At 47.2% G+C, this 22311-nt stretch overlaps 4 protein-coding genes across 4 annotated transcripts; 2 read left to right on the top strand and 2 right to left on the bottom strand.

Moving 5' to 3' along the window:
• Window positions 1-418: 418 nt before the first annotated feature.
• LOC128731788 (uncharacterized) lies at window positions 419-8441 on the bottom strand. Its single transcript, XM_053824929.1, has 6 exons — window positions 8393-8441; window positions 4020-4204; window positions 3345-3941; window positions 2443-2712; window positions 765-929; window positions 419-700 (listed from the first exon to the last, which is right to left on the bottom strand). Exons 1-6 carry the CDS (start codon window positions 8439-8441, stop codon window positions 419-421), a joined length of 1548 nt encoding a protein of 515 aa, XP_053680904.1.
• Window positions 8442-9307: 866 nt separating this feature from the next.
• Window positions 9308-10706, bottom strand: LOC128731791 (venom serine protease-like). The gene is made up of 3 exons (XM_053824931.1): window positions 10467-10706; window positions 10082-10403; window positions 9308-10013 (listed from the first exon to the last, which is right to left on the bottom strand). Exons 1-3 carry the CDS (start codon window positions 10701-10703, stop codon window positions 9391-9393), a joined length of 1182 nt encoding a protein of 393 aa, XP_053680906.1. The 5' UTR covers window positions 10704-10706; the 3' UTR covers window positions 9308-9390.
• A 674-nt stretch (window positions 10707-11380) lies between these two features.
• On the top strand, window positions 11381-12876 carry LOC128731792 (venom serine protease-like). The gene is made up of 3 exons (XM_053824932.1): window positions 11381-11893; window positions 11993-12095; window positions 12157-12876. Exons 1-3 carry the CDS (start codon window positions 11441-11443, stop codon window positions 12780-12782), a joined length of 1182 nt encoding a protein of 393 aa, XP_053680907.1. The 5' UTR covers window positions 11381-11440; the 3' UTR covers window positions 12783-12876.
• Window positions 12877-16024: 3148 nt separating this feature from the next.
• LOC128730787 (venom serine protease-like) lies at window positions 16025-17576 on the top strand. The gene is made up of 3 exons (XM_053823866.1): window positions 16025-16518; window positions 16589-16691; window positions 16753-17576. Exons 1-3 carry the CDS (start codon window positions 16066-16068, stop codon window positions 17376-17378), a joined length of 1182 nt encoding a protein of 393 aa, XP_053679841.1. The 5' UTR covers window positions 16025-16065; the 3' UTR covers window positions 17379-17576.
• Window positions 17577-22311: the final 4735 nt, after the last annotated feature.

The following is a 22311-nucleotide window of genomic DNA, read 5'->3' as shown; positions in this document are numbered from 1 at the left end:
GGCTTCTCGGCGAGCGTGTGACTAATGTTTGACCGATGGTTTTAAATACCCACTGGACGAAGGCTCCGGAGCAGCCTTACCACGGAGGGGCGATGAAAATGGCCACTCGTTCGGTCGAAACTTTCGCAGCATAATTATTTCACGCTGATAATATAATTTGCCCTCCTCGCCCAACCCTCCTCTTTTTCTTCTTCAACTTCCTCCACTCCGTTCGCTCCACCAGGGGACCGATCGAGTGGAAAGAAAAATTGTTCAATTATTTTTGCTTAATTAAAACCTCTCCCCATTCACCGTTCAGGGAGGTCCGCGAGCAACGATGGCTCAATTCTATCGTTCTCTTATTCCACCATGTTCTCTCTCGTACTATCCAACGCGCTGCCGGGCTGCTCAGCCACACTGCCCGCTAGGGCACCGGGAATCAAAAGGCTGCATGCCGCATCAGGGAAGCCATCTGGAACTGCTCCTCGGCCAGCATGTGCCAGTAGGGATGGTCAAGGATGCGGGAAACTTCGCGTTCGGTTGCTTCCATCGACGCGGATGTCGTTTGAAGCCATTGGTAGAACTCGTCCGTCCATTCGGGACACCGGGGCCAATCGCAACCGAGCCGGACGTGACGCCGGTTCACGTACAGGTGGCGCAGGTTCTGAGCGGATCGAGCGATCAGCAGGATCGTTGCCGTCGAGACGCACTCGCGGATCATCTGCCATTTTGCGGATTGAAAGGACATTCAGACGGAGTGAGTTCGAGGCTTTCGGGTGACTTACCAAGGCGTTCAGCCCGGGACAGGAGCGAGCCAGAAGAAGGAGTAGACTATCCGGGCGTTCCTGGAACTCCCCATCCGGAGGTTCGACTGGCAGCTGCTCATGTCCGTAAACGGTCAGCGTGTATTTGTAGGCATCGACGGCCGCAACCAGCTGGTCTGAGGTAATCTGTTGAGGAGTGTTAAAACGACGAGTCAAAAACCGTGCAAAAACGAGAGAGAGATAACGAGGGAAATTCCGTGTGAAAATGCTACCGTGTCCGATTGTGTCCCGGGGTTGTTGTGGAAGTGGCACCAAAACTCATCTAAAACCCACCCGTTAACACTGCAAGCGAGAATCCGTGAGCCAATTCCGGTGCTGCATATGAATGCGAATAATCAACAAACTATCACCAAACTTAATTAAACACTCCGTGCTTCCTGGTGGGTAGAGCTTTTTCAGTGGGGCGTGGTATTGGATTGTGTTCTGTGTTTCTTTTTTTTTCGTGCCTCAAATTTTCCATTTCCCGTGAAAAAGGGTGAGCTTGTAACGTACGCACACCCCCCCCCCCCCCCGGCACCGAACTACAATGCGGGTGGGTGTTCGCGGTGTACGGTGGAGGCAAATAATTTATCACAATCGTTCGTCCTGGCGGCGTGCGCGCGCGGTTTGGTTTCCGTGTTTGTGTTTGTGCTTGTTACGGCTGTTTACCTTAACCGGTGCGGTGTTTTGTGGTTGCCCGTGGTTTATATTGTTTGCTTTGTACTAGAGTACTTTTCTTTTCCCACCCCTTCGCGCTCGGTGTGTCGTCTTTGTGTGGGTTTCCCCGGCACTAGCTTCGTTTGCCGCGGGTACTACGGGTGCGCTTTCCCACCGCAGCCACGAGGGTAGCTTTAGAAGGTGCTTCTGGCTTTGTATGGGGGCAAAATTTGCGATAAAGCTTCATCGTTTAAGCAAATAAACTTCGGCTAGTTTGGGAGAGATGTGAGATCATTTTACAGTGCTCTGAATTAATGTCCATTTGATAGTTAAAAGAACATGAAGTTTGAAATAGTTCGATAGTAATCTGTCAAAGCTTTGAGAGTATTAAACAACATTGTGCTCTGTTATATAAAAAAAGTTACTACATTAAAACATCCTCATTGTTTCCCCTGTTTGTGTGAAACAATATTTTCCATTTTTTTGTTTTGTTCCCTAACAAACACTTTCATCTGCAGGTAAAAGCTTTTTCGCCTCACCCTCACTCTCCAGTGCATCGACAAAAGGGGACTGAAGCACTCCGGCGAAGGAATTATTAACAAGCACTCAGATAAAGTGAACACCGACGGAACGAGAGTTTACAGCCACCGGCGGCGCTAGTGACAGGATTTGATTGCAAAAACTAAATAGAACTTGCCGCCAAACAATGCGCCACCCGTGCGGGAGTAATGATATTCGTCTAATTTCGCAACGGAGACTGGTTGGAGTTTCGCAGCTCGCAGTTCGGCAGAACGCTTGATGAAACGCGACCGAGAAACGCCTGGGATGCTCACGATCGAGCATAAATTGTCACCATTTCACGTCTTCACGGTGACGTCGCTAAGTAAATTCCAGAAACGCATCACACACAAAACCCACACGGCCACGACATATGGCCACATCGGACCGGACCTCCCCACGCGGAACCGGACAACGGAACGGTGGAAACCCGGAACATAGTTACCATTGTTTTGGGCGTCTGATAAATCATGCTGGCGACCGGAGCCTCCGGTTGCAGCAGCATCACGGCGTTCGTGGTGGACTCGACGCGTAGGTGCACCCGCAACCGGGGATTATCCCGCCGGACGACGAGCCAGGCTTTGGCTGAGCAGGGGCTGATGGCAAGCGCGGGTGGTGTGTAGCGATTTTGCAGCAGAGTGAGATGCTTCACCTTCGAGTCGGCGAGCAGCGTCAGCACGTCGTCGTCAACGTTCTGTGGCGAGACCTCCAACACCTGCGGGGTGAAAGGACGAACACCGGGAGAGAGCACGACGACAAGGGTGATTAATCGTTTTCGGTTATTAAATATCTGTCGCGCTCGGTGTGTCCTTGTGGGAGAGCGCGTGAGTCAATAATAAGCTGAACGGTCGGGCCGGGTAGAGTCAATTCTAAACGGGACACACGCACACACACACATAGACACACGCACGTGCTCGTACTCGAAGCGAAAAGGACATTCGCCTCGCCGCACAGGACGAGGTTACAAATTGAACGGTTATGCAAATTGGCCGTTGCGCCTTTAAGCGCCCGGAAGGTAGGCAACACGCCATACAGCCCAGCGCACCGACACGGTTTTGCTCTCCGGTGTCCTAATCCAGGACCTCGGTTTGTTAAAGCGGGCGTGAAATTGATGATGAACCGTACGATAGTGAGCGTGGGTAACGCCTTTTTCCCACCCACCGTGCTCGTGACCCCCCGTCATAAAGCAATGGAATTAGCGCCAAGGTGCTCCGTCACGTGGAATCCTGGAACCTGGGATGATTCAGCAGTTGAGCGTCGGTTCGTTGACAACGTTAGCGCAAGCGAGTTCACCGGCTGATTGGTATCAGCTTTCACCTCGACCCTTGGTGAGTCGTCACCACTCACCTGTAGATTGAGGAACAACCCGATGTGCATGATGGGACAGTGGTACGAGGTGACGTTGACAAGGCAGAGTCGCCGTAGCACGAGGCAACACGACTCAAGGACCTCATCCAGCAGGTGGTTCGCTTCATACCGCTCGAGGATGAGATCAACCAGCGAGAGCGAGTGTAGGTTGGTGAGACAGAACATGAGGCGTTTGAGGGCTGCCAGAAGTTGACCGCCCGTTCCGAACAGCTTGATCGATTCCGGGTCCTCGCTCAGGGCCATGTTGCACGGGAACAGGTAGTTGAGTGAGCGAATGCGTGACCCACAACCGACCCACTCGCGAGGACATCCGGACGTGCGTGCGTTCTGCTCCATGGCCCACGAGATGAGTGACATGAACTGGAACATGTTGTTGAAGCTGACCTGCGGCCGAAAGTCGAGCCCCCGGATTAGATGCCCAACTGACAGCAGGCAGCTCTGGAGACGTGAGTGATCGAGTACGGGTTGCCAGCCGGAGTAGTAGTTGTACCGCATGCGACCGAGTGTTGCGTCTTCTACCAGGAAATTGGACCATACGTGCGGCAAGTAGAACGCCCTGTACCATCCGTAGCAAGTCTATCGGGTTGAGAAAGCGAGAAGGATTTCGTTAGTCGCAAGGGTCATCAGCATCATCGTCATCGAGAAGTACCCTACCAGACTAGCGTAGTATCGCTCCTTGATAGTGAGATGCGAGAAGATGCGCTCGAGGATGTGATCCGGTAAATTGCTCCACTGCGTCCAGCCATGCTCGGGGTCATCACTGTTGCGCTCACTCTCGACCTGCCGGCCGATGGTCTCTGTCTCAAACGGTTCATCCTCATCCACCTCGATGTAGCAAGCTGCAGGAGCGTGGCAACGCAGACAAAAAAAAAGAGAACGGCAAATAAAATATTTATAATTCCCCGGTCCGTCCGGAGGATTCGCCCGGTCGCGTTCGAGCACGAATGTTTCGCAACGAGGACGAGAAGCGAAATAAATGGAGAATAAATTTGAAATAAAGACGATAAAAATGGCATCCTGCCCTATCCACTCCGAGTTCCACCTGAAAGTGAGCCATAGTGGGTGCTGTAGCTGCTTTTGGCTCGGGAGTTTGCCGAAGTTGAATTAATGTCTGTCGAAAGCGCATCGATGGAGCAGATGTGAGGATTTAAGATAAATTCCCAAAATGAATTACGCATCGCTGTCGAGCTGCAACTCGACATAATAAATTGCAACTCATTTTCGTTTGAGTGTACGCGCAAAGTTCTTCAACCGCTGGTGGTTTTGCGCAACTTTTCAATTTGCATTAGCAAGCAAAGTCACAAAATCAATGCCAATTCAATTATTCATTCCTTGTTTTTAAGGGATGCAGTTTGTCAGAGAGAAGCGAGATCTTGCATGGTTTAAAGCGCTGCAACTAGCAATTATTTTAACAATCTTTGTGAATCTACTGGCTAGGTTGCAGAGATCCCAAGGAGATCGTCAACAGTTTTTTGTGCAGCTTACAAGAGGCTGTCTTCCTTCGAAGGATGCACGAACAACTCTTCGGTCATTGAGCTTTGAGCTACTGCCAGACTGCGGGAGTAAATTACTACAAAATACGACCCCTGGTTTCAGGAATTCTACGAACTTCTCCTCACGGAATAACGCGCCGTAACAGTAACCCATCAATCCTAGCGATGGGCGAGAAATAAAATCCGTACCGTTCGGAACGTGCCGTGCTCGTTTCTGAGACGGCCGGATACCGATTGTGTGCTTTCCGAACCATACCGGGCAGTTGAAAGATGAATAATTGAGCGCGAACAATCGAGTTCGAGAGCTTTAATTAGGGAACCGTGCAACATTTATGCCGCATTCGGTTGGCCAGCATCGCCTGGTTTTAAAGGTTTTCTCCCTTTTGGGGTGAACCGATGGGATGAAATCGACTAAAGCTTTGTTTCACGGCGTTACATACTTTGACAATCTTTTAACGATCCTTACCGAAAATATGGCACACATTCCGACCGCGCAGGGGGGTAGGAAAAAGGATTTCACCCTTCTGGAGGCGCGGTTTTAAAAGTGGTAATTTTTGCGCGAAACTCATAACGATTGGCGTGCGGCAAACCGACACGGCCCGGTTCCTTTTTGCCACGCGTAGCCCCGAAAGATTATGACAATCGCTTCGGTGGCGCGCACCTTTCGCACGGGGGGAATTTTGAGGGCGTGAGATTGCGTTTTTTTTCTCTCTCTCTCCCCCATCCCCCACTCTTAACCCATTCTCTTGCTTGTGCCTGCGTTTTGGTTTTGTTTTCACCGAGGCTGGGCCGGGCTGGCGGGATTCCCGTGCCTCGTTAACATTCCGATTTATGGGCACGAAACTTATTAAATGAGCTTCTTATGACTTTTCTCGGCTCGTCTTCCAACGAAACTTCCAGCGCAGGATTGGGCGGAGGGAGCTTTTTTTGTGCGTGAATGTGTGTATGTATGTGTGTGTGTATGTGTGTGAGCACGGGAAGACAAGGTGCTCATTGTTTCCGACCCTTTTCCCAGCCGGTTCCAGGCTCGTGGCCCGGAAGAAGCGAATCTTGCTCGCTAGCTTAAATTATTTAAAATCCACCCTTCGCGCCAGGACGAAGCCATAGCACGGTGTAATGCGCCCGAGCGGTTGTGCATAATTTATGCTCCAACATCACCCCGGTCTGGAGTGGCTTTCCTTTCGCAGCAGGCCGGAGATCTCTCCGCAAAGGGACTTGCCTGTTTTTAACCCACTTTGATGATGGTGGGCGAAAGAAAGTCTCAAAAAAAAATCAGCACGAAGGGCTCCAGCGGATGGCTCGATCGCGAACGGACGGTTGTGTGGCAAGATTTAATGGCGTGTGGTGGCGAATATTTATGATCCCGCCTTACGCCGGAGGTCTCATTTCTTCTGCCACGGTACGCAAACTCGACCGCTTTTTTCGTGCGCGCTCATGAAGTCGCGTGAAGATGTCGGAGGGTTTGTTCTTTCGATTAAATTGTCACCCTTTGACGGCCGAAATGTCTCCCTGTCGTGTCTGATCCGCCGCCAATCGGAATCCGCAAAAGGCGCGAGAAATCGAGCAAGCAATTATGCACAATTATTCGCTCGTAATACACGCGCCCAACTCCCGGCTTACGCTTTGCGAGCAAATTAAGGAAGCCATCCGGCGAACCGTGTGAGCCTTTCGCAGGCCACAAAATTCACCCGTGTATCAAGATTTATTCGCTTCCCGTCGGCGGATTTACGTCGGTCGCGCGTGCACCCGGAACAGGCGGATAATTTTCCTTCGCGTTCGCGTATTTATTGCACCTGCGGGAATGCGCCCGGCCCGGTTGGGAATTACGGTTTCCCTGGATGACGGTAAACTAGGCGGCAACCGGAGTACCATTACATGGGGCAACCAGCGTTTGGGAAAGGGCAAGCTCGTGGATTCGGGTTGGGACCACGAGAAGTAGTCCGTGTGGGATCCGGAAAGCAAAGTTTTCCATGGCCTTCAATTAAGGTAAAACGTGCTTGAACCTCGTGGTGGGGATCGTGAGTGAGCTACAGTATTCACGCGTATTCGTTTCGCGCTGATTGCAGTCGCCGCGCAAGCCGCATCATCAATGACGTCATCGTAAATCGAATTTATTGCACGCGGTAATTATTGACTTCATTGAAGAACGTTCGGTGGCATTTCGATGGTTGACGATCAAAGCAGGTCACAGAAAAAAAAACACCTCGGCACGTTCCACAAGTAGTGTACGTAGCGTGGAACGTGCCGTTTTTCTTACAACTGCAGACTTGCACCAGGCTGAAGATGATTTAATAAACGGAATTATATCAGTCGCAAGATGATTCGAAGCGTCGAAGCATGTTGTAAGTTTAGTTTGCTAAAGGTGTCAAGTGTTTTATTTTCCCTCACATTAGTTTTGTGTTGCTAAGCAACCATAATCAATACTGATACATTTTATCTTACGTTTGACACTTGTTTGCTGTCGATTGATGTCCGAAATACTCTAAACAACAAGTCTGGGATTGTTTTTTTATGATTTGGTATCGGTTGAACTTCAAGTCCTCGATTCGTTTATTGAACTGCTTGTGGTTCAATACTCTTAGTATTCAAAATAGATTGGCAACTCGATATCTTGTTAGGTTGACAAGTAGAAATTAGAGAGGTTAATTCTCTCGATAAAATTGTAGGGATCCTTATGTTTGAACGTTGTAGGAGGATATTTTCCTTTCTAATGGAGATCTATATATCAATCTCTTGCTCAGAATTGGAACTCTTTTCTTCAGAAAAATTATAGCATTTGGAGCAAGTAGCAACATAAGAAAGGAATGAATTAACATGACCACTCGCATTTCATTTCCAAAATGCTCGTAGCATGCATTTGCGCTCTCGAATGGTCTAAAATAAGCACGCCACAAATCACGACCTGGCAGTCCATCTATGCGTATTAACCGGGAAAACCATCGTACAAAATGGAACACGTTTAATTTCGGTTTCATTTGTTTTGCGTTTTCCCCCAAGTTCATTTTTCACTGCCCAACCGATCGATCACAACAACGTCCAGCATCACACACACACGCACGAGCATACACACACACATACGCACACTCGATCGGCTTCCTTTCGCAGTGATCGTGATGTTTTAGGTCGGTTTTCACCGTTTGCGCAGCACTTCCCATCCCGTTTCGAGCCGGTTCTCTTCGCCTGTTGTAAAATTTTCCGGCCCCACTTTTCACGGCCACACGCTGCATCCCGCGGTTCGGCGTTTATCTCAGCTGAGCCGAAATCACACTACCCGTAATCGCACAAACACACGTACACGCCTCAAAACGCCGCGCCGCCGCCTCCCTTTCGACCGGATGGTTTGGGTTTAAAAATACAACAAGCACGCAATTACGGCCAAGCATTCGACCGGCCTGCGGGTGAAAATGGCAAAAATTGCGAAATCAACCTGGCGACGCTGGCGACGGGTGTGTGTTTTTTTTTTTGCACTCGCGCAGAAAACCGATAGAGGGAAATTGTGTAACGTTTGTGTAACGCAAACGATCTGCAGGATACCTCTGTCGTCACCATCCAGCTTCCAGCCGGCGTTAACCGCCCTGGTCATTATGAAGGTTCACCGGAATCACTCGAGCACGCCACACATCCACCGGTCAGTGCGGGTCTTCGGACTTCACAGCGTTTCACTGATAATGGACTAACTCGCGAGCTGCGATGGGGTAGATGATTTGCGATCGACTGATCGTTGGTCAGCGTTTAGCCGAACGTCCTGAACCAGCGGGCCGAAGAGTGTTGGTGTTGGTCAGGGTGGTCGATCGTCGACGATTCATGCGAACAAAACCACCTTGCACGTAGGCCGAACCTCGAACCGAAAAAACGGTGCTGATTCTTGAGACGATGCTCAACTAACGCCACTATAGTGGATGAGCATGCGCACTGCACTCGGATGACGGTGAACATAGCGTGCGCGTTTGATCCAGTTGGCGGTGATTCGAGCATCAGAGAAACGGCCGCCTTAGACCTTGTGGCACCGACGTTAGTCATTATGTCAATAAAAATTCCCGTGGCTATTTGCTTCTTCATTTCAGGTAACAAAGCATTGCATTAATACTTAGGGTGTGGAGGGGTTTAAGATATACGAAAGGGAGGTTTGCGGATGTGGAGAAGCCTATTGTGCGCTCTTAGTAAGATCTAAAGTTGCAGTTTCTCCCTTTCGATGCTTCGTAAGCACTGAAATAGCTCATTTCCGATGACACCGTGGTGCTTCTATTACAGACTCGTGAGTCACGGAAACAGAGAGGCGTCTTGTAAATAGGTTTGTAAAACATTAGATCTTCAAGGTCATTTGTATGTTCTGCGAGAAACCGACAAGTGACAGTGAATCCGAAGGTACCAACACGAATTACGAATGCCTGTGAAAATGAAAATTCTCTGATTGTTTTCGTTATGCAAAGATGCTGATTTATTGTCGATAGGGAAGAGGGCTTGTAATCATTCGATGTATTAGTTAGCTCACTGTAATGCAGCTGCAGCTGCTTTTCCAGTGTACATTTCACTCACAACGCACAGTACGAGATGCCCGGGGTCATGCTCTGGATCCAAGACAGATGAGACGTAATACGGCTGCTTACAGAGGGTTTGTTAGACGCGCACGTAACCCCGTAGTTGACGACACCGACCAAATAAACGCGTCCGCCAGTAGTATAAAACAGTGGACCTCCGGAATCGTACTGACACGTGTCCCGTCCGGACGTGAAGGTACAGATATGCGAATCGACGATGTTAGGCATGGCCGATTGGCATGATTGCGGTGTGATGACGTTGAGTGACACCTTCCGTAGTACGCTGGAAGCCTGCGCACCGAAATCTATCGTACCCCAGCCAGCCGCTTCAACGACTGAGCCAGCGAAGTTGGAGCTCGAGAACCGGAAAGGCAGACAAGCTGGACCAACGCCGGCATTGAACACGATCCTGTCAGCTGTTCGTACGAGCGCAATGTCATTCCTAGACGGACTGGCCACGTACGATGGGTGATTGATGACGGAAGCAAGCCTCATCAGCACGGAGTATTTGGTGTCAGTGCCTGTCTTAGTGTCGTGATCTCCTACTAGTAGGGCTGCCGATGAGATGCTGCGTCCTTTCATGCAGTGTGCGGCTGAGATCGAATGAAACTCGGAGACTTTAAAGAGAAGTCAAACAAAAACAAGTGAGAACAGTTCCATTACGCTTACTGACGAGGGTCCTTACTGATCGTGGCACCGCAAAAGACAATCCTCGAACCGGAATCAACCATGCCCGCCATCATGGGAAACTCGTTAACCATCGTTGGCACTCCGTTCACGATCTTTGACGTACGGCGGACTCCACAGTTGCAGGTAGGTGCCTGTGCCACCACCTGACACCGGAATCGACCGCCTCTCGAGGTGGTGTCCGAGCGTAAAGCAAACGTCGCCGAGTTCCCTGCGGATTGCAGCGTGAAAGTGCGATCCCCACAGTACTTGGTGGCGTACAGCAGCGAAGGATCCTGTCTAAGCGATATCTCCAACCGATCAGACGTGCATCCATTGGACTGAAAAGATGAAGCGTTTTTAGGCCTGCAAGCAGCAGATTAACAATGAAAGACTTCACACACCGTCGCCAGGAACACGTCGTAGCAGTTGACGTAGATCGTGTGGCTCACCGGAGCCGTCAGCTGCCAGCGGCAGTTCGTGCCCTTGGTGAAGTAGTTGGGAAAATTGGGCGTTTCGACGTAGTACACCTCACCCGACGTCAAGGTCTTCTGCCGGTCACATCCGGCGAACTGGCCTTGGGTAACCCCAGCGAGGGCCACCGTCAGGAGACACACGATAAGAACGCTGCTTCCGCGCATCACTAGCTGATAGAACGGACTGAGGTGCACCGTACGTGTCGCACCCTGTTAGATAACAGGGTGAATTATTATCTCGATTGTCGTTTTTTCACTCCTTCCCTTGGCGCCTGTCTGTCCCACCCCCACGAATCAACCGAACAAACAGTGGTGGGTGGGGGTGTATTTGGTAATTTTTTTACACATGTTTTTGAACCAACGATAACCGGAACGCCTCCGAAGAAGGAGTACAACCGACTGTGTTATGTCGGTCAAATGTATCAGCTGCATCCAGTGTTCTGCCTGTGCGAGCGTGCTCGTGTGTGAGTGTGCCACAACATCCGGAAAATATTTTCGTTTCGTTCGCCAATCGCGATCCAATTTCGCGTAAAAGCTTCTAACCAGGGTCAATGCTTAGAGCATGGAGTGAATGGCAGCTACTGTTGTACAACGACAACGTTCGCTGGACTTGTTTGTGGTTGGGAAGCTTCAAAACAACCACCGGCACGATTTGTGGCAGACGATCATCTAGTTTGTAGTTCGGGGACGATATATTTGATCAGCTGTTGGATCTCCAGCGGACGCTGGTAGGCTATCCAAAGGTTAGCGATTGCGTTAGGCGTAGACGAGGTGTATAAATTGTTTAAAAATGCGATCACCTCGAGATCGAACCGATTAGTGAGCGTTCTCTATCGAGCGGAGAGAGCACCACACTGTGTGTTTTGTATTTCGAGTGTGAGCGCGTAAGTAGGTCTCGGAAAATGGTGTCCGAGGTCAAATGGACGATCGGTATCCTGTTGGTGCTGGTGGGAATTGTTGCAGGACAGTATGGTTCGTGTGACTACACGTACAATTACGCCAGCGGTCAAACGAGCTTCATAGAGTCACCAAATTTTCCGAATTACTATACACCGGGTACGAAGTGTCGCTACACAGTGAATGCTCCCGTCGGGCACACACTTTATGTGCAGTGTTACGACATGTACTTACCGTCCAGTACCGGGTGTTATTACGACAAACTAGCCATCTCTCTGAGTGGCGACTCCACGCTTGCGGATGCACAAGCACGCTGTGGTACGACCACGTTTAACGTGGAGTCATCGTACAACAAACTTGTGGTGGCCCTGCTCGGAGATTCCTTCACAAGTGGCGGTCGTTTTCGGTGCCAGATAACGGCGCTGCAGATTCCTTGTGACTGTGGTCGACGTAAGGCGGTAAGTTGATCGAATAGAAGCAAGGATTCAGGAGTTGATCGAATAGAAGCAAGGATTCAGGAGTACGATCATAACGCGTTTTTGTCCGATGATCCTCAGGCCACGATTGTGGGAGGATTTCCCACCAAAGCGAACGAGTATCCGATGATGGCGGGGATGGTGAATATCCCCACGAAAGACATCTTCTGTGGTTCTACCATCGGTAAGATAGGATCCAAGCCAATGAACACACCGAATGCTAACTAAAATGTATACCATTGCAGTAACCGATCGGTTCGTATTGACAGCTGCTCACTGTTTGCTGGACAGAACAATTCCGAATACGGGCGTCCTGGTTGGAGATCAGAACATAAACACAGGAACTGACACTAGCTACTCGGTTCTGATGCTCGTATCATCGTTTGTGCCTCATCCGAGTTACAATCCGACTGCGAAGGAAAATGATATCGCACTAGTGCGTACTACCAACACGATCGTGTTCAATCCAGGTGTTGGTCGGGTTTGTCTACCATTCCGCTACAGCACATCTCAGTTCGCGGGTGTCCGCGTCAATGCACTTGGCTGGGGAACTACCGATTTCGGAGCGCCAAAGTCAAACGAGCTTCTTCAAACGACGTTGACCGTGATCGACAGCAGCACTTGCTCGACACAGCTGAAGCGGACGATCGCATCCTCACAAATGTGCTCATATGCGGCTGGTAATGACACGTGTCAGTACGATTCAGGTGGTCCACTGTACTACACGGATCCTAGCACGCAGCTGGTCTATGAAGTAGGTATAGTAGGCTCTGGAGTAGCCTGCGCGACTGCTCTTCCCAGTCTCAACATGAGGGTCACTTCGTTCCTGGATTGGATCCAGGCCAATACAGGATACACGTTTTGTGAGTAGTAGATACTGTATATGCGTGGAATGATTAGTTAGTAAATCGCTGTACGTTGAGTAGTATATGGGTACAGATATTAGCAGTCGAATTCTATTAGGGAAGATATCATCCTTATCTAGGTAATAGGTTATGTTGGCATACTTTTTCTTTTAGGTTGGTGCAACATTTGTTGGACGTTCCAGGTCAACTTTGTTAAGGGATTCACTGACTTTTTACTTAGCTAATTACAGCTCTAATGTAGTAAACCAACATTTGTATTTGAATACTATATAATAAAATTTAGATCAAATTAAAATAAATTCTATATGTTTTGTCTTTATTAAGCCTCTTATTGGGCGATTTTATTTAACTGTTATTTTATTGTTTTGTTTAACATGTATATACACTCTCATGATCTTTCCATTATTGAAATTTTCGTATTTGCTAACATTTGCTAACGTGCAAGTTCTATGAGTCTCCGTGTCCGATCAATCTGGTGATCAATCAATGTCAAGATGCAGTTGCAAACGATTGCAGACGATAGATTGACAAGAGCAATCTGCTCTTTTAAAATGAATTGAATTGATCAGTTATTTTTTTTCCTAAATTACTAGAAAGGTTCATAAGAACAATGGCTGATTTGTGCCGTCCAATATTGGAGATTACTGTTTAGAAAGCATGCTTGTGGTTGTTGTTAAAAACTAGACTTTTCTTATGTGATTGATGATTGCAGCTAGTTATACGCGCAGCTATCGCGTGTAGTGTGTTCTAGGGATCTTGAATTGGAGTAGGATGTGATCAATTCCCAGACCTAAATAAGATTTTACACATAGCGACAAAATTATTTCTTCCAAAAAATCATAGCCTGAATAAAAAAATCTTCATCGAATGATACATTCACTTATTTCAATACTCCTGATATGCATCCGGTATTCTGTGCAGACTGTTCTTATTTAAGGTCATTTTACACAATAACATTAAAGCTGAGAAGTGAGAGCAGGTGAGCAACAAGTGGTCAACATGATGGCGATTAGAGTATTTCATTTCGTAAGTCCCTAATCCTGCTCAGCTTTTCAGCTGCTCAGCAGTAACTGGTTGTCCCAATGCTGATCATCTTCGAGTAACCCAAGAATATGACATGTCGCTCTATACTATATTCCAATTGCCTTAAATCCGCCTTCGTCTGGGTTTTAAAAGCTGTACAAAAGATAGCCATCATTGTCTGTTATGTTTTCTAGACGAAGTTGCCGAAAATACTTACATCTAAACTTGGCATAAATTTCATCCTTCATTTATGGAGAGAGAGATTAAAATGCCAGCAAGCTTCGTGCATCAAATTCATCGTTATGACTTAATACAATCAGGATCCATTTTTAAATTAGGAAGATACGTTGAAATAACATTGTAGATAGCCGCTTAATGAACGTTGTCTACCTATCACAACACATTGTATGAAAGGTGCAAAGGTTGTTTTCGCCATTCGAATGTACACACCCCACATCTTTGAGTTGCAAAATAGTATCCTCCTGAGATGACATCAATCAATTTCGATTGTTTTTACCGAAAAGCTTCGGTAAAATCGTGACGATCGTAGGGGGTTTGGGCATTGAAAAGACCATCCCTGTTTTCAGTTCAAATTGGGTTGCGAGTAAAAGTAGTAAACAGGTTTAGTCGATCGTACATTGTACTCGGATACGTCAACGCTTTTTGTATGTACACGTGCTTCTGCAATCACCATTGCAACGACGTTTTCAATATTTAAGTTATTGTTGATAACTCTCAAATGGAAATAATCTTCATCCCTAAGCTCCGTTTCATATATTTGATGTAGCGAAAACGTTTGGATACAATTTTTTAGTACATAAAATAAAATGAGGGAATTTGCTACATTGCAAAACATGGTTCTTATTATCTGTTCGGAGTATAATTCGGAAGCTACAACAATTTATGGCTGATATTTTTCAGATAGTAGGTGCTCTTTTCATGGGATTTTTTTACTAGTATTCAAAATGGCATTCATACTTTGCATAATGGAATAAGAACGTATATTGAAGACGGTATGATCGACCAATCTCTAAAACCAATTTGAGTGGGGTAGTCACCATCACCTCACAACACCGTGCCTATAGATTACTTTATCAACCATATAGATTACTTTATCAATCCGTCGTAATATACAGCGTATTATAAAGCTTGTGGTGTTGAGTGATCTGATGATCGATTTGTCTCTGTATGGTGAAACACGAACCCCCTGTTTTTGAATACCTTTTGTTTCAAACGAAGAGATTTGAAAACACTTACGTTTTATCAAGAAATATTTAGTAACGCGTATGTAGTGGAATTTCAGGTTTTTTGAAGGCAAAAGATTAATTATTTCCTGTTTATACGCTGCTCATTAGATTCAGTAGACTTAGATGAAGTTGAACTTCGGCTTAAACTGGCAGGTCAAGTCGTACACCAATCGAAAGGTTCAATAGACCAGGATGCAAGTACTCGGTGTATAAAGTTGAACAGCCAAGATTGACGCGATCAGCATAGATGCACTTACACGTTGATTAGAGTTGATCGAGTTTGACGCTGTTCAATAATCTCAGTAAACCAAGATTAAATTGCTTTTTGATGTAAATTGATTCTGATATCTTATTCTGACGACGTTCTTAAGCGATAATCGATTCTCATCTTGCTCGAATGTTTTTATTGATCTAATCCTTCGGCTTCGCTTTTCAACAAACTGAACGTTTCAGCTTATATTGTTTGGCATCGGGCAACACCTTTGCTACCAATGATAGTTTTCTAGGTGACATTTTGCTTTTTAAATCTTCGGAGGGAGCTTCAAATCATTCGATGCATATATTAACTTAATGCAATGTAGCTACAGGTACTTGCTTCATGTGTTTCTTTCACACGAAGTTACATCACGGTATCCATTGTGATCAAAATCCACTAGAAAGTATCTAACCAAAATATTGTGCTCTAGATGAATGGCAGCTACTGTTGTACAACGACAACGCTCGGTTAACTTGTTTGTGGTTGAGGAGCTCCAAAACAACGCTCCAGAACGATTCTTGGCTGCCGATCGTTTTGTTTCGGAGCTCGTGGGAGACATGTTTGATCAGCTGATTTTCTCCAAACTCTCCTACTGGGGAGAGGCGATCGAAAGAGTAGCGATTGCGTTAGGTGTAGGCAAGGTATTGGAAGTGCTTAAAAATGCGATCACCTCGAGAAAGAACCGTAGTGATCGTTTGCAATCGAGCGGAGAGTGCACCATTAAGTGTTTTCGGGTGTGAGCGCATAAGTAGGTCTCGGAAAATGATGTCCGAGGTCAAATGGACGATCGGTATCCTGTTGGTGCTGGTCGGAATTGCAACAGGACAATACGGTTCGTGTGACTACACGTACAATTATGCCAGCGGTCAAACGAGCTTCATAGAGTCGCCGAACTTTTCAAATTACTATACTCCGGGTACGAAGTGTCGCTACACAGTGAATGCTCCCGTCGGGCACACACTTTACGTGCAGTGTTACGATATGTACCTACCGTCCAGTACCGGGTGCTATTACGACAAACTATCTATCTCTCTGAGTGGTGACTCCACGCTTGCGGATGCGCAACAGCGCTGCGGAACGACCACGTTCAACGTGCAGACGTCGTATAATAAGCTCGTCGTAGCTTTGCTCGGCAGTACCAGCACAAGTGGTGGCCGTTTCCGGTGCCAGATAACGGCGCAAAAGATTCCCTGTGACTGTGGTCGACGCAAAACGGTAAGCTGGTCGAGTTGAAGCAAAAATTCAGGAGCACGATCATGATAGATCTACGTTTGATGTTCTTCAGCCTACGATCGTGGGAGGATTTCCCACCAAAGCGAACGAGTATCCGATGATGGCGGGGATGGTGAATATCCCCACGAAAGACATCTTCTGTGGTTCTACCATCGGTAAGATGGGATCTAAGCCAATAAACACACCGAATGCTAACTAAAATGTATACCATTGCAGTAACCGATCGGTTCGTATTGACAGCTGCTCACTGTTTGCTGGACAGAACAATTCCAAATACGGGCGTCCTGGTTGGAGATCAGAACGTAAAAATAGGAACTGACACTAGCTACTCGGTTCTGATGCTCGTATCATCGTTTGTGCCTCATCCGAGTTACAATCCGACTGCGAAGGAAAATGATATCGCACTAGTGCGTACTACCAACACGATCGTGTTCAATCCAGGTGTTGGTCGAGTTTGTCTACCATTCCGCTACAGCACATCACTTTTCGCGGGTGTCCGCGTCAACGCACTTGGCTGGGGAACGACCGATTTCGGAGCGCCAAAGTCAAGCGAGCTCCTCCAGACGACGTTGACCGTGATCCAGAGCAGCACATGCTCGACACAGCTGAAGCGGACGATCGCAGCCTCACAAATGTGCTCATATGCGGCTGGTAATGACACGTGTCAGTACGATTCAGGTGGTCCACTGTACTACACGGATCCTAGCACACAGCTGGTCTATGAAGTAGGTATAGTAGGCTCTGGAGTAGCCTGCGCAACTGCTCTTCCCAGTCTCAACATGAGGGTCACTTCGTTCCTGGATTGGATCAAGACCAATACAGGATACACGTTTTGTGAGTAATAGAGACTGTAGGAGTGTTAAATGGATATAGACTTAGATATGATGACGGAATACGTTATTGTACTTGTTGGTAAATTCGAAAACAAACCTGGTGTTTTTCTTTTTTGAGTTTTTCTTTCTGACCAGAGAAATTTAGAATGCTACGATGTAGGAACACGAAGGTCACTACCACTCAATCTTAGGCATAACCTTTCTTATACTGAACTTTTCTAACTTTTTCTAACTGAAATAGTTTTTTAACAGCTTTTCTATTTGCAATATATTCTGAACTAGCTGGGAGCCTCTAGAAGGTCAATAAATTTCACTTGGTACTTCTTTGCGGTACTTAATTGTTTAAGGATGAAAACAATTTGAAGAAATTTGTGAAATTTTGTTTAAGGATTAATTTGGAAGTGAGTTGAATGAGGATGTATGCAATGTTTTAAAGGTTTCCTAATTACTGAATAATTCAAATCTATCGAATACTTAAATAGTTAGTGTTCTCTACTATGTGATCGGTTTGACAGGTTGTAGTTGTCAAGTACACTTAAATGGGATTAATTTAAAAGGCTTCAAGAGTAGCGTTTCTTATGCTGTGGGTAGCGGCTGAGAGTAATTTGAGTCCAGGTCCGGCAGTATAAAATACGACCGGCAAGAGCTTAGCATCCAGCCAATGGTAAGGAGCTACTTAAGAACAATTTCCCTTTGACCTGAAGAAAAGTTAACTAAACACCCCCCGTTGCCAATGAACTGGGTGCCGTGTGGTCAAGGGTAGCCGTAGCACTTTCCCTGAAATTCTACGTTCAAGGTTCTCTTCTCCAACCAAGCCATTTGCCCTGGAAGGACCGAAACGTCGCACGCAATCCCGCATTTAAGATCAAACGGCTACGCTCCAGCTGGGCAGTCATTATTTTTAGCAATTAAATGGGTTGCACATTCACCGACCGGGCTGTCGAAGTCAGTTACAGTTACACCTACACGCCATTGAAAAATCACTCCCTATCCTGATGTTGGGTGGTACGGTGTAACGATGGCGGGGTTGGAAGGAAAAAACGACCCCATTTTACTACGTAATGACTTTCGGGAGCTAATGGCCACTGTCAATGAACTGTGTATAATTAATCTAGTACTCATAGCAGCCTCCCCGTCCAGCTCAAAGGAAACATGCCACAATGCCAAACTCCATTCGTTTGCCTAAATGGCGAGCTGAAGCTGGAAAGGAACGCCACAGCTGGACTGACGCACACTGGAAATTAGCTGCCGGGAAGGTTGGCGCGGGAGCACCAGCATAGCCGCTTTGTCTCCGGATTTGCTGTGGATTTAATTATTTATCGAGCAAACTGAATTTCGATAGGGTGCTGGTGCAGCATGGCGTTCCTAGGGCTGCACCGCCTAGAAAGTTTATATCGTTTGAACTCCCTTCTTGGGGGTTTTCCCAGCCGGCACTCAAACACAGACGCCTCGACGGTCGGTGGTCGTTTAATGTTTTTGAAATTCGATGATAAAACCTGACACTTTTCCGAACCTCGAGACCGAGGTGAAGCCGGTGGGCCGAGATTTGTTCCCTGGGGGTGGTGAGGGTGTAACAGTTCACCCCCTCTAAGGTTTAGAAGTTTGAAGTTGAGTCAGCCACCAGCCTCCCGACGGGAAGGGGAAGACGGAAGCTGCAGCAATCGGAACCACTCGGTACGGAAAGTTGTGCTTCCTTTAATGCGGCGTGTGGGAGAAGTCCACTTTAGCTAAAGGAAGTACGGATCTGTCTTCGGAACCCGTGCAACTTGGGACAAATCGCACTTGGAATGAGGTTAAGGAGCGGCTAGCAATATAGCTAGGAAATGTTAAATTTTGTTTCAATTTAACGCCACCCAACACTGGCACCCGAGGTGCAACGTGGTGCACTGCTAGTGGAATCAGTGTCTTGTGAACTTCTTAAGTGCATTTTCCAAACCCCCGACCAGGCGGCCGATAAGAAACCCACGATCTCTCGCGGGAGAGAACGAGCTGGGGGCCGGTTTATGATGGTTTAAATTTCCACCACCGGAGCGAAACTGCACTCCCAAACCGACAGGAAACGATAATCTCGAACCCCGGTGGTCGACACTCGGGGCTTTAATGGCAGCTTGAGGGCAGAAACTTGTCAACGATAGCATAGCCCGTCCTGTCGCAGGCGGGCTAATGTGCCGTTGGCATTCGGATTAGGGCTTCGTGTCATTCGGAGTCGATCAAATTAGCAGGATTAGTTCGTGAAACGGCGCGCATACTTGCCAGAAGTGAGGTTAAAAAACAGAGCTGCGATGCTCACTGTCATGGCCGCTCGTACGGGGCTTGGAATGTGCACGAAATAACGTCGAGGATGCGAGCTCCGGACGCGGGACTACGGGCCGCGGTGACTGCTTACAAATAGTGCGATGTTTAGCGGTCAGAATGACAGGTTAATTGGTATAATAACATGAATTCGTAACAGCTGCCGGGCGCGGTGGGAATAAATTTTAATTGACATCCACCTCGGGCGGCTGGAGCTCGGATCGCTGGTTGGAAGCCACAACACGGCCCAGCACGGTCCTCGTGGGGTCACCAACGGTTGCCTTTGCCCGAGGAACACTCACTACCGGCACTCTGCCACAGGCATGTTCGTCGGGAGACAGATGTCCGTCCGTTTCGGGAAGCAAAGGAACCGCCTTGCTGCCTGTATCGATTCCTGGTTTGTGGTGAGCCTACCAACCCTTGTCTAGCCGAAGCTCGCAACAATAGACACCCACCAGCAGTGCCGGGTGTTGGGTGTGGGTGTAAAAAGGACACTGCAATAAAATGAGGAGCCACCTGCCAGAGCGAGAAGGCGACCGTGGGCGAAGGTGTCTGTTGCTGTTGCTAATGGTCGTGTTAAGCTTGACGGCGCCATCGACGCCTACTCGGTCGAAACTCGGTTAAGGACAATCGACGAGAAAACAACTCACTCCGGGAAGTCGGCTGCGGATGGCTTTTCTGCCTGCAGCTCACTTGCCAGCGCTTTTATGAGTTGTTTGCTGCACCTCTTGATTGATTGTGGCTTCGGGTGGGAAGTGATTTGTTTGTGCCATCGGTGGACGCCTCGGTTGGCAACAGGGTCGTTTGTCTTCAGGTAGAGGACCGCTTTTGTATGTTATCAGTGAGTCTGGGCCTCGTTGGCACTAGGAGGATTGTAATTGAGCTTTGCAATCGAGAGGGCTGCAAAATTGGAAGGTTTTTGGTAGTTTGTTTCCAATTTGCTTCCAATTATGTGCAGCATGCAAATTTGTTATACGGTATCTGTTCAAAAAACATTCGAGTTTAAATGTAATTGAATTCAAAAAACAAACGACGAATAGTTAGATTTAGCGTTTACTCATAGCTATACGTGTTTGATGAGTTTGGCTAGAGTAAAAATATGTCGTAAGATTGTTTGGGAATGGTAAACTTTACTAGGTTCCATGCATTTTCAAGGTGCTCGAAACACCTAATCAAATATCACACTGATAACTAATAAGTAGATGATAGCATTTCTCAAATTGTAGCATGTTCAAATTGTTCTCAATATTATGGAAAACTTTTTCTATTTCTTTATAAGGAATTGACTGCATGAAGTGTAACAATGTTTTAGTTAACGATTTATTTTTTAAACATTTTTTATGTAGGAAGAAAATTATATTATAATTAAAATATTATAATTTTTAGTTAAATTTGGATTAAAAATTATTCTATAAATTTTGATCAAGCACTGTACTGCATCTTTTGCGAATGTAGTATTTAATATACTCGTTATTGACGCTTGAAACTTTTGAACGCACGTATGATAACCAGCACATAACATAAACTATTTCCAGCCATTAACTTCGATCACTTAGCCTGCAGGATCCGGTTGTGGATGGCTAAAGAGAAAAAGGCAAAAAAGACAAACGCTATCCCGGGGCTCGAGAAATCAGCATTAAATGCACGGTTTTGTGTGTCTGCACCCGCCACTATTAATAAAACAATGCACCGGCCAGGGGAATACGCTAACGGCACTAATAAGATCGAATGTGACTCGACCCGGTGCTGGTGGTGCTGACGGTGGACCACTCGATGGCATAAAGTACCCGGTTCCACCCGTGATGGCGGTGCGAGAGAAACCCCCGGGGGCTCTAATGGGGCCATAAGCCTCGGGAAAGGGAAAATCGAGCGAGTGAATTGTAAATAAAATAACTGTTTGCAGGGAAAACGCAAACCGATGGTGGTCCAGGAGCGAGAGAGTGAGAGAGTTGCTGCGAGAGGGAGTATCTTGTCGAAGGGACGCCCGGGAGCCCCGGACGATGAGGGACATGTTTTCAGTGGCACCATAATTAAACTCACTAAAATGACCCAGAGCTGATTAACATAGTTCATTACGGGCGAATAGGTGAGTTATTTAAATGAATTACCACCGTGCTGGGGACTCGTGGCAAAGGACACAAAGGTGGCTGGGAGTTTTGCGGTCCGCGGTCACCGCGGGAGTGGTTTTAAACCGCATAATTTATGACGGCAATAGGAAAACTATTCCCTGGTATCCTGTTTTATGTTGTTTTTTCTTCTCTCACACGACCGTGTGGTGGAGTCGGCACAACGTACGAGTTAAGCTATTGTGTCAACTCTGATATGCACCGTCGCAAGAGTCAACCGAGCTACCGGGCCAGCTTCGTTCATTTGCATCTGCCGGTTGTTTAGTTTCGGTGGTATCGAGGGACAGCGGAATGGTTTAACAGCTGTGGAAAACTTCACCGACGTGCCAGATGTAGCAGCGGGCAAACAATAATTTGAAATCGATAATTACATTGTTCCGTAGCTGTAGCTGTTGATTGGGTGGAACTGCAAAAAAAGCGAGCTCCCACCCATAAATCTGAACCTTTCTAAATCCGGAATTTTATCGCATGGCAGTGGTGGGATGAGCGATGCAAGTTTTACCAGCACTGCCTCTGACAGGTCG

This window comes from Anopheles nili, chromosome 2, assembly GCF_943737925.1.
Source record: "Anopheles nili chromosome 2, idAnoNiliSN_F5_01, whole genome shotgun sequence".
Classification (NCBI taxonomy): Eukaryota; Metazoa; Arthropoda; class Insecta; order Diptera; family Culicidae; genus Anopheles; species Anopheles nili.
Note: the sequence above shows the minus strand (reverse complement) of the source record. Positions and strands in the feature narration are given on the sequence as shown.

Excerpts from the sequence above, each read along its gene's own strand:
- LOC128731791 (XM_053824931.1), bottom strand. The coding sequence starts at position 10,703 with ATGCGCGGAAGCAGCGTTCTTATCGTGTGTCTCCTGACGGTGGCCCTC. Across the intron at positions 10,404-10,466 it reads ACGACGTGTTCCTGGCGACG|TCCAATGGATGCACGTCTGA; the intron begins GTGTGTGAAGTC and ends TCATCTTTTCAG. Across the intron at positions 10,014-10,081 it reads CTTTTGCGGTGCCACGATCA|TCTCCGAGTTTCATTCGATC; the intron begins GTAAGGACCCTC and ends TTCTCTTTAAAG.
- LOC128731792 (XM_053824932.1), top strand. The coding sequence starts at position 11,441 with ATGGTGTCCGAGGTCAAATGGACGATCGGTATCCTGTTGGTGCTGGTG. Across the intron at positions 11,894-11,992 it reads ACTGTGGTCGACGTAAGGCG|GCCACGATTGTGGGAGGATT; the intron begins GTAAGTTGATCG and ends GATGATCCTCAG. Across the intron at positions 12,096-12,156 it reads CTTCTGTGGTTCTACCATCG|TAACCGATCGGTTCGTATTG; the intron begins GTAAGATAGGAT and ends ATACCATTGCAG.
- LOC128731788 (XM_053824929.1), bottom strand. The coding sequence starts at position 8,441 with ATGACCAGGGCGGTTAACGCCGGCTGGAAGCTGGATGGTGACGACAGA. Across the intron at positions 3,942-4,019 it reads AGCGATACTACGCTAGTCTG|ACTTGCTACGGATGGTACAG; the intron begins GTAGGGTACTTC and ends TCAACCCGATAG. Across the intron at positions 930-2,442 it reads ATCAGACGCCCAAAACAATG|ATTACCTCAGACCAGCTGGT; the intron begins GTAACTATGTTC and ends ACTCCTCAACAG.
- LOC128730787 (XM_053823866.1), top strand. The coding sequence starts at position 16,066 with ATGATGTCCGAGGTCAAATGGACGATCGGTATCCTGTTGGTGCTGGTC. Across the intron at positions 16,519-16,588 it reads ACTGTGGTCGACGCAAAACG|CCTACGATCGTGGGAGGATT; the intron begins GTAAGCTGGTCG and ends GATGTTCTTCAG. Across the intron at positions 16,692-16,752 it reads CTTCTGTGGTTCTACCATCG|TAACCGATCGGTTCGTATTG; the intron begins GTAAGATGGGAT and ends ATACCATTGCAG.